This window comes from Centroberyx affinis, unplaced genomic scaffold, assembly GCF_046629955.1.
Source record: "Centroberyx affinis isolate AG114_WGS23_722 - 3 ecotype Tasmania unplaced genomic scaffold, CSIRO-AGI_Caff_v1 ptg001198l_1, whole genome shotgun sequence".
NCBI classification, from domain to species: Eukaryota; Metazoa; Chordata; class Actinopteri; order Beryciformes; family Berycidae; genus Centroberyx; species Centroberyx affinis.
The window spans coordinates 495,918-507,378 of NW_027279720.1; the positions used below are offsets into that span (position 1 = coordinate 495,918).

General features: G+C 38.3%; 1 protein-coding gene across 1 annotated transcript; it reads right to left on the reverse strand.

Annotated features, from left to right (window-relative positions):
• Window positions 1–61: 61 nt before the first annotated feature.
• Window positions 62–5,687, reverse strand: LOC139648409 (lysophosphatidylserine lipase ABHD12-like). The gene is made up of 12 exons (XM_071524521.1): window positions 5,304–5,687; window positions 4,987–5,089; window positions 3,698–3,817; window positions 3,479–3,509; window positions 3,327–3,372; window positions 2,846–2,975; window positions 2,723–2,760; window positions 2,403–2,482; window positions 1,462–1,544; window positions 1,123–1,201; window positions 889–1,022; window positions 62–611 (listed from the first exon to the last, which is right to left on the reverse strand). The coding sequence occupies exons 1-12, from the start codon at window positions 5,404–5,406 to the stop codon at window positions 584–586; spliced, it is 975 nt and encodes a 324-aa protein (XP_071380622.1). The 5' UTR covers window positions 5,407–5,687; the 3' UTR covers window positions 62–583.
• Window positions 5,688–11,461: the final 5,774 nt, after the last annotated feature.

Here is an 11,461-nt window from a genome sequence, read left to right on the forward strand (position 1 = left end):
AGCAAACCAAGAGACATTGTGGATAATGAGGTCAAATATTATTTGCAATTAATTCTTCATGTTTGTTTTAACTTGCATGGAGTACAGCATAGGTGGGTTTTTCTGCATTACAAGAATTCGGTTGTCAATAGTCGACTAAATTGATTTTCAATTATTTTCCTGTGACTAAACTTTATTTTAGCCATTCTATTGTCCTTGGTGACAAACCCCATCCATACTCCATACGCAGATTAAAACAAATGCTATGATTTATTTGCAGATCCTATTTGACCCTGGTCTGGTCACATCTTGTCTTTTCATGATTGATATAACTTGGTGAAGGCAAAATTCTAACAAATGTACTTTATTTGTGCTGTATCTCTTCCCAGTGTTGACAATAAAACCATACTGCATAGTGGAATGTGAAGTGCTCTTGTTTCAGTTTTTTTAGAAGAAGTACATGCACTATGTGGCGGAAAAATACATCTGTCAGAATTTATAAGTTTGTCTTGCAATATGTACGAGCCAAGATGAGAAGAGGAGAGATAAAACCAATAAGAAAACTGCCAGACAGACTTCACTTCTCTGGCGGGTGAAAGCTGCTTTACTGTCTCAGGTTTTGTAGAAATTTCCTGCAATGCCAAGCAGATAAAATATTAAATTAGGTTCGCTGAGGGAAATTTGGGTTTGGAGACAGGGTGTACAATTAAAACACATGATGACAAAAACACAATAAACCCAATAAAAACATAACAAATTACTACAACATATAACATATAGACAAACATTAGCTCATTTAAACTAGTATATTGACTGATACATGTAGTGTACACCTGTATTTTTAGTTTTTGTGCACTAGTATAGCATGTATTGTAAAATTCATGTCAATTTTAATGATCAGTAACTTACACAACCACACTTGACAGATTGGGATCTAAGTAGATTTTGTTGTGCAAGTATCCAAGACTTGCACTGTAGGAGATCATCTGAACCTGAACCTCCGTGTTACGCTCTTTCTGAGTCTGCAGTGAAATCTGGTACAGCTGCGGACAAAAATGCGAATAAATTCAACATGGAAACAAACTCCCACACTGTAAGAAATGGAGGAAAACATTTGAGCATTCAAGGGAAGCATGCATGTACCTTGAGCCCCATGTGATAGGGCACAATATTGTCATCCTCTGCATGCAGTAGGAGAAGTGGACTGGTCAAAGTCTTTAAACTGTGTAGACATTGAGGTAAAAAAAAAAAAAATGTTCTCTATCATTGACACACAAACCCAAAACATACACCACAGTAGCTTATATGAACAGTTTTTGGCCAGTAAAGCTGTATAAAATTCTTTAAGCACCATTTTATTCTAAGTATATAAGTTTAAGTTATTAAAGGATGATGAAGGTTAGAGAAATGCACCACCAACTAGCATAAGCGATGGCTTATTTCAACAGGACAGGCACTTTTTCATAGTCATACCATACTTACTTTTTGTCATTAGCAAATACTATGTTGTTCATTTCCAAGATGTTCCAAATTAAGCTTTCAAATCCTGGAAAGAACATATACATCTGGAAAAAAAGAGAAATTATGTAGAATTGTTTTGAAATCACCTCATATAATAACATACAAATAAATGCAGAATAGAAATGGGTGTTTAGTAAATATCTGCCCATTTTATGAATTAGGGGAGAAGGGGGTATGGTGAGCCTGTGGGTAAGATGAGCCACCTCTTGTATCTAGATAACCATACACAAAATTAATCATGTGATCACAGAATTAGGAAGAATAATTCATTTCCCCGAATCTGTGATGGACAAGAGCACATGGAGACAGTGGTAAGTGAGCTAAGTTAAAAAAAAAAGAAGTGTTTTTTGTAAAGATGTCATGATTCTTGTATCTAAATGGAAGTACATAGGTATTGAGGCTTTATTACTGTATGTATTAGTTTAAGGCTGTATACGGTACAATATGAAGTCCTAAACTTGGCATAACTGTGGGCCCGAGTTGCTGTGTGAAGCAGTTCAGTCAAAATGGTGGTTGTGGGATCTGCCTCTTTAAATCTGGGATAAGTTGTGCCAAAGGATCAACTGTATTAGCTACAGAAAGTGTTTTAATTTCAATTGATGCCCAATAACCTTATGTATGCATAGCAAATATTTCTTACAAATAAATTAAACAAATAAAAAGTTGCTCATTTTACCCCTTTCTCTTTTTCTATTTGCTGAACAGAAGTAAAAAAAACAAAAAAAAACAACCTTCATGTCTTCATGTCTGTTTTGTGTTTCAACCATTTGCACAAGGCATTCCTCTTTTGAAACCAAAGGAAATTGAGACAGCTGTGTTTTAGTGCAATACCAGAAGATTGGTAAACACCCGGAGGGCTGCAGACAGACAGAAATGCCACAGACGGCCACAGACGGCCTCACCTTAGTGATTGGACGGCTGACTACCACCTCTCCAATGCTGGTGTATGGAGCTTGAAGGATTAAAGCATCAACAGCAGACCCTGATATTAAAGACAGTGGCAGAGTATAAAACAACAAATAAATATAGATGGATGTTATTTCTTTTAATTTTAGAGGCTTGTGAAGTCAGTGTTTAATGACTACAGGCCACACTAAGGGCTATTATGGGCTAATTTACACATGAAATGCAGTTTATGGTTAATCATATTAATTCAGTTTGATTTTTCAGTTGTTGCAAACAGTAAATTAGAGGCACCTGCCCTTAAACGACTTAAACTCACCCTGCTCCTGTAATTTCAGTGCAGCATTGGTTGCCACCCTGTACAAAAAAGAACGATCTATTAGTGTCACGGACAGCAGACATGATTCATTAACAGAACGAGGCCGGACAGGGACTGACTGACCCGGTGCCGAGGGAGTGTCCCCACAGACAGACCAGACTCTCACTGCTGTGAGTCTTTACCCACTGGTACAGATAGAGGGCGTCGGTGGTCAGCCCAGCTTCACTTGGCTCCCCACTGGAGTCTCCAAAACCTCAGAAGAAGATGAGATAAGCAGCCTCAGAATCACAACACAACATGTATTGACTGACAAGAGAATATGTTGATAATAATGATATATACTGTATTTCAGCTCTGGATAAACATCTATCTACTGGTCTAATTGCCTCTGAGTTTAAAGTCAGAATTCTGAGAAAAAAGTCAGAATTCTGACTTTGATCTCACAATTCTGAATTTAAACTCAGAACTCAAATAATTTTTTCACATGTGGCCCTAATCCTCCTCCGTACACCTCCTATCTTCCACCTCTTACATTCTAAAAGTTTAATCATGTTTGAGTTTCGCAGAAAAATAATCATTTGAAAAGCAATGTTAGGTATTTTACCTCTGTAGTCTAAAGACAAGACATGATATCCCACAGTGCTTAAGATCTAGAGAGAACACAAAAATATTAACATTTCATCCAATGCTGAAAGTCAAAACTGTTACATTAACCAAAAGCTGAAAATCAGTCATGTTTTAGAATAGAAACCGTACCTTTGCCAGTTCTACTCTGTGATTTAAAGCCCTGTAGAAATGAAATCACAGGAGTGAATTTAAACACACAAGAGGCTTTCAGGCTCATTTATTCTGTCCCACAACTCTCTGTGTGCATTGTGCCTATGGATAAACCCAGGGGCCTGAGAGATCATGTAATACCCACTAGACTCCATTAGGACTTATTCAAGGGTCTCTATCCTGCCGCACTCGTCCCACCTGGTCCCCGCGTTGCCATGGAGATAGATAATAACAGGGCGGCCGTCTCCCAGAGTCTCCCGGTACCACTCAGGGCCTCTCCCCGCGGCCTCCTCCCATTGGCTGGCAGGGAGCGTATGCCTGTGAGACACAAAGATAGCACAAACAAAGAGTGTGTTGTGAGATATAGATTTGTGTGGAAGATCATGGCCATGTTCACTCCGGGGCCAGCCATATCTAAAATGTAGGCACTCATGGTCAGGGTGGGGAATTGGAATTGAATTGGAAAGTCAGAAAACAGAATTGAAATTAAATTCCACTTCTAAGAGAGGTTGTCTTGACATTGTAAATCAAACATGATGAATCATCAAATGGGATTGGTACCTGACCCATATTGCTCATTTTTGCTCCCAGGGAACCGTTGGCTCTTTTATACATGTTGCATGGGAGTGTCCAGGGGTTTTTGATTTTTGGGGAAAGGTTATTAGAACAGAACTAACGGGGGTACAATTGCCAATGGACCCTGCTGTACGTCTTCTAAATGATGATTCCCACCTTTCCCTTACGGAAAAAACACGCAAAGTCTGGCTGGCGGGCCTGACTGCAGCTAAGAAGACTGTAGTCCAGCGTTGGAAACCTCCTCATGATATTTCAAGTACTCACTGGCTTCGGAGCTTTTTGGACATTTCTTACCTGGAACTATCATCGGCAAGAGTCAATGATGCACGACCAAACACGATTTTAATGTGGACAAATTTGATATCTAACTTAAAAGATCTTCTGGCTAAATAAGGATGCTATGTCTGTGTGGGTATTATTATCCTGTTGGTTGGTGGAGGGGAGGGGGGTGGAGAGAGGGGTGGGGGGGGATAGGGATGGGGGTAGAGGGATAGTTGGGTTAAACAATCAAAATGTATTCGGCAACCTGTCGTATTGTCTGTAACTTGACGGTGTTGCAATAAAAAATAAATGATAAAAAAAACATGATGAATCAAATAAAAGACAGTTAAGCAAATCAAATGCATTTCATGTTATGCAGGATCAACTCTCAGCTCATTTTCATTTGTTGTTGATGATATTCAGTATTGATAATATATAACTCTATGTATAATCTCAGATACGTGGTGAGAAAAAAACAAAACAAAAAAAAACATGAAATTTCACAGGATTTCATTCCAATTCTGTTTCTTGTGGTTGTTGTTTTTTTTTTTTCCAAATGCCAATTCGAATTCATTCATGACTTGACCCCAACCCTGCTCATGGTATTGTGAGGTATATAGCTACATAACAGAGACCCATAAATAACTCACCATACTCCCACTGAGACGCCCTCCTCAGTAGTGAGGTAGAAGTTGCAGGTGTGGTTTAGTAGCTCCTCCGGTCTGTCAAGATCCACCAAGAAGGGAATCCTCACTGCAGCCACAGTAGACAAAAAGTCAGCAAACAGTTTATTACACTATGCATACATATTTTGCATAGTACAAATAGTACCCATTGTACATTTTGTCTTCCTTGCAAACAACTATCATTTATGACATTTAATGGATAGAAAACATTGATTCACATTGATCTGAGGTTTAAGTGATTGTACATTAAATAGAAACATAGACTGAAAAGCACTACTTACACAAGTGGGCATATATGACATGGCCCAGTATCCAAGGGAACAGGTAGAGAATGACTGGTGCAGAGACATAGACAGTGATCAGAAACAACACAGCCCTCTTCATTCTTGGCACAGGCAGGATTTTTTTTTTAGTCTCTCAGCAACAAGAAAATCTGCTCTGCTGTCCGAAGACTCACGACTTCCTCTTCCTTGTTTGAAGTGGGAACCGCAGAGGAATTCAGCTGGGCTTTCCTGCTGACAACATGAGCATTGTGAAATATAGAGGAATGAGGTCAATGTTCAAGTGAGACGAATCTTATCCTCTGCTGCTATTGGTTCATATGCAAACCAGAGATTCAAACGTGCAGTGCAAGAGAAGGAAGGAAGTGCAAGTGTTTACAAGTAGTACGACAAAAAAAAGGATATTAATAAATAAATACAAATACAAACAAATAAAGGGGGGTGGGCAGTGCAACTGTCACACGACCCTGTACAACTGATGCTCAAAAGCATTAATAAACCTTGGAGACGTTTCCTGCTACAAATGCAGGAAACATGTCATCTCACCCAGTGCATTGTGGGTATTGGAGTCTTTGTTATTATCGTCACAACGCAACAGAAGTACAAATGGCTGTATTTTCTTCAAATCTCAACATATCGACACGTGGCGAGGCAGATATCTTTAAAATAATGTTTATGACAAAACTGTAGAATTTCAAGTCGATTGATTATTTTGTCATGAATTTAAAGTTTGTTGAAATTAAGTTTGTTGGATAGAATGAAAAATGCTGGGTTAATAACTTGGCCATTTTTGGATCTTTGCTTTTCGTAAACTATAAGTAAAGGCATACCCAATTAAAGAGGAATGCCACCCATTATTTCTGTGTCCCAGGACAGTTCAGTCAACACTTGTGAACTTGCACTGCTAAAGTTAGAAATTAAAAACCCTTGAATCTGTGATGTCACTGGGATGTAAAAATCAGTGGCTGCTCCATAATCAATGAATGCTTTATAGACAATGATGCAGGCTACTTGCCCAATTTCAAGTTACTCTGATTCATGAGAAGAACAGTTTTAAAGGTTTTTCAAAAATATCAAAAAATGTATGGCAGACATTATGGGTCCTGGAGGCAAAAATGTTCAGCATGTCCAGATATAGTATTCACCTGTACCAAGATTCACATCTGTGAAGAGCCAAAGACTTTTAAGGGTGATTATAACGCCCCCTATGGGCCAATCAGTATCAGTATTCCTCATCAATTCCAATTCAACTGAGGAACTGGAATTGGAACTTGAAAAAACAACCTACAGGGAACAGAATTGGAATTTAACTGGAATTTTAGGATGTTTAATTTAATTGTTAATTGTTTAAATGTTGTTGTTATTTTGTTGTTTTTTCTGACCACATATCTGAGATGACATGTCTTAGATGTCTTGGAATTTCATGGAATTAAATTCAGTGTCCTGTCATTCCAATTCATTTCAATTTTGTTTCCTTAGAGCTGGGTGCAACTGCAATTCCAACTCCAAGCAGAAACTGAATTGAAGTTTACCATGTATTCTCAATTCAGTTCATGAATGGCCCAAACCCTGCAGTCCAGGTTATGAATCACCAGGACTATCTCTTGTGCCAGCTTAGGAAAAAAACGTTACCCATCTATGAGTTATTGGACTGAATACTTATTAAGAATGAGAATGAGAATGGGAATAAGTAAGAATCCCTAGACACAATGATGGTGATGTTATATATCATTTGGTCCAGAGTGGGCCGGACTGTGGCCATCTTGGTCACCGCCCCTTCCTCCACCAGGCGCTTTTCAAAATCCGCTACAAGAGTCAGAAGATGCAGCCGCGGACACAAAGCAGTTCCCACCGAGCCTCGTAGCGACAAACACTGAGGGTGTTTAGCAGTTAAAAAAAATAAAAAAAATAAAAATCCCATCTCCAAAAGCCTCGACTAACTTGTCTACATCATAACATCACTTGCCCGTTAACTTCAGGAGAGAGGATACCTGCGAGGAAACCACGACGTTGATTATGGGAGAAATGTTGTAAAACTTTTTTTTTATACCCGCGTATAATCACCAGATTGGAGCCAGAAAGGAGGTTATCTTCCAGGTTCGGAGACTTCGGTGAGTATTATCTATCAACACTAAACCTATTTCTTTACTTGCCCTTCTGTGTTTAAAGATTACATTAAACCAGAGAATCAACAGTTAGCTTACAGCCTTCCTCCCAACACGCCTGCCTGGATAATTAGCCCATTTAGCCTAGCTCATTACTCTCATATGAATGTCCTGATTAGTTTAGATCACTTTACTGTTAGTTAGGTTTTATCAGGCCCCAGACTATTTTTTTTTAGGGTCGGGTTTATTCGGCTGTAGTCGATAGTGGATCAAACTGCATTCAGGCATCGTCTAGACAACTGTTGACAGTGTTTCACTTCCCAATGAATGATGTTACATTGAGATTACCGCTGAGTAACTGATATGAGACATCGTAGCTTTAGAAATGATCCTCTGTTCACTTCTGCAGGCTTTTGACTTCCCAAAGGCCTTGAAAATCACTGAAATCCTTGTGGTCTTGAGAAAAATAAAATAAGGCCCTAGAATGGATCGTACATACTTGACTTGATCGTACATACTTGACTCCCTATTTGAATAGAGACAGATACATAGACATTTAATTGAAAATAGTCTGATGTCACATATCATAACATTTATAGCCTAAGCTAATTTGCAGTGTCTGTCCCTAGATGGGCTTTTGTAAAAACACTGTTAAAAAACAGACATAGAATACAACAGATATAGAGTACACACACAAAAGGACATTGTTAACATAAGACAGCCAGATAGTACCAACAAAAAAAAAAAAAAAAAAAAAAGATAACCTGGTATAAGAAAAGGAAACAGGGAAAGAAAGAGAGAGAGTCACTCATGATATAGTACCCAAATTCATCAGTATCTTCATCAGGTCTCTGGACCTTTCTCCATAAGACCAAAACTTCACATCCTGAGGAAAACCCTGTGATGGGTATTTGTGGTTATGTAGCAGCAGTTTTACATTGAATGATTTCACTATCATTTCTTGACTTGCCTTAATCATGAGTAAATAAAAAAATAAAAAAAGGGTCTCTATGATGCCAAATTTTGACCAATGTCATATCTTACCCCAAAACATGCCAATTTTGAGTTCTTGAATTTCACCAAACAGGACATTGAAAGTCAGTGAGAAGTCTTTGAATTTTGAATGTGCAAGTGAGTGTAGGAACCTTGTGAGAAGAATGATTTGCAGGTTGATGACTCACTTTTTCCACATGACCATGGTGGAGATGCTGGCTGATGATGGCATTTTATGTATAAATTATTTTGGCCAACTAGTAGAAATGGGGATAAGAGTAAGAATAACTAAATAATAGCTAATGACTAAAGATTTTCAGTTAATTTCCCTGCACAATAACGCAAAAGCAAATATTGATATCAACTGAAATCTTATGTCTTATGATGATACCTGTATAGGCAAAGAGAAATTACATGTATGGATGTGAAAATTAATATCACAATAATCATAAAAACTATTTAGATATTGACATATAACATTATCTGCGAACATATGCAAAATCTCATGTTCAGTGACCAGATTGATGTTTGTATATTGTTTACATTTGTTTTTTATATTTATTTATTTTAGTCAACAGATTTGCATGTCACGATAGCTCAATACCATGATTTCTCACCTTTTTATTATCTCCTACCCCCAAAAAAGAGCAACAAAAACAAAACATACCCTTATTAGGCTAAGAAGCAAAGTTTTGAAATGATTATTTTTCAGTTTGGGCACCTGTTAAATGATACTCAACAATTCACACCAGTATAAGTGAATGCTGGGACGGTGGTTGAGGAATCAGATTAACCTCCTTGAACTGAAACTGAAACTGAATCGGAGTGACAACATTTAGATAAGAAAAGTGTGTGTGCAGTGAAAAACTTATTTAGTAAAATGCTCGATTTAAGGGAGGACAGGGAGGAGCCGTTATGCATAAAAACACATTGATAATAAACCGATTTCATTTATTTGTTTGGGTCATTCAGGCTTATTTCTTGTTTTGTTGGCTTTGATGCTGCTACTTGACAAGGCACTATAGATTAATTAGCCTACGACTAGCTGTCATAATGCTGAGCCATGTTTTTTTTTTTCTTGCATTTTATTAGCCGCTGAAATGTGCAGATGCAGAATACTGATTTGCTTTTTGTGGACGGCCCATTGTCTGTGTTGAATGGGTACCCCGAGTCTGGGCTGTGTGGGGGACACCTGGCTGAAAGTGCTTGATGATCTCACTGACAAAGAGCAGCTGGAAAAGCAGGGGGTAAGATGGGAGCTTTTAGTATAGATGTGTAGGTCTGACTGGGAAATCTCTAGTCATTTGGTGTAGTGGTGAGCTCTTATCCTGCAGCCATGGCAGAGTTGAATTGATGCTCTTTGGTTTGATTAAAAGATGATTTTTGAGGGAATATCAGATCTTTGATTTTGTAATGATTTTAAACTGAATTCAACTCTGCTCTGATATACAGCTTGTATGTGACACAGTGAACTAAGATGAAAGATGCAACTTTATTGATCCCCATGGGGAAATTGAATCTTTACAGCAGCAAAAGTAATAGGATTCAGCAGGGGGGAAATGTATAATATAAGCACACAATAACATACAATGTATGACATAAAAACAGTAGAAACAGTAAGAATGGTTAAAACAAAAAAAGCAACAAAGTAGCATATAGAAAATTGAGGGGTTATGTGTGCTACAGACAATTTCAACACTTAGATTGTGCAGAAATGTGTCCAGAGGAAAAAGCAGTGCAACAAACAGACGTTAAATTTGTGTAGTGTATTTATAAGTAAATATACATAAGTAGTAATGTGCTTTCCGCTCAAGCAGAGCCTTCAGTGACACTGCTATTTCCAGTCATGTTAACTTACATTCACCTTCCCTAAGCTTCAGGTGGCTGACCTAGGTGCAGCGATTGTTTGAGTTATGTCATTGCCGAAGTCAGTTTGAGTCCGCCCTGCTTTTAGGATGAGCTTTCCTCTCTTAAAAAAAGATCAGCCTCCTAGATGATTACCCAGGATTCATCGTTGGTATTTCTATTATGGGTTGAGACGAAATGTGGCTTACTGTGCATATCAGCGTCGTGATGGACTGAACTCTACACGCTTGTTTGGGACCTCAGAAAACGCCTTTATTCTCTGTGACCGATTGTTATTGTTTTTCAATTATATGAATGATCCGTCCCAATGGAGAGAAACAAACGCTGTCTATGTCTCTGTAACTGATGCTGCCAGTAACTCTAGTTGGCACAAGGCTTTGTCGTAACATTCTCAATTAGTCCTTGGCTGGATGTTCCACTTGGTTCAGTGCCACTTTGTTGTCTTTGTCCTTGGTCTTTATCACCTGTTTGAATGGTATTTAGTTGAAAAACTTCACATTGCTGGTGGGTGGTAATCATTTTTACGACATTAACATCAAACTATCATCCCTCACAAAGTCAAATGATTTTACCTACTTATTTGCATGTAGTATTTACGGAAGAGGATGAAGGCCACATGTGAAAAAATTATTTGAGTTCTGAGACTAATCTCAGAATTCTGAGATTAAAGTCAGAATCCCAGAATTCTGACTTTAATCTCAGAATTCTAACTTTATTCTCAGAATTCCGACTTTTCTTTTCAGAATTCTGACTTTAATTCTGATTCTGAATTCTGATTTTATTATGGGATTAATCTCAGAACTCAAATACATTTTTCACATGTGGCCCTAATCCTCTTCTTTAAGTATTAACACACAAACAATAACACTGAAATGTGTTTGAAGCACACCAAACAGTATGTCAGGGGTTATTTGTTGTCAATGCATGCGTCAAGTGGCATGTTACTGCAGTCATGAAATGTCCCGGCTAAGCCTTAAAAGCGAGTCATGGTCAATGTCAGACTTGGCCATGTCTATCAATTTACGTTATCGTCTAATCATACTAACTGGATTAGCCTAAGCCTTCCCTTCCTACCACACATGACGCCGATGCAGTGTGGCGGTAGCTCAAACGCTCGGCCACAGTCACAGATGAGGGTGTTGTTAGGAAGTCCTGCTCTTGAGACGGACGTCTCCGCCCTCCTTGTGAGTGTCT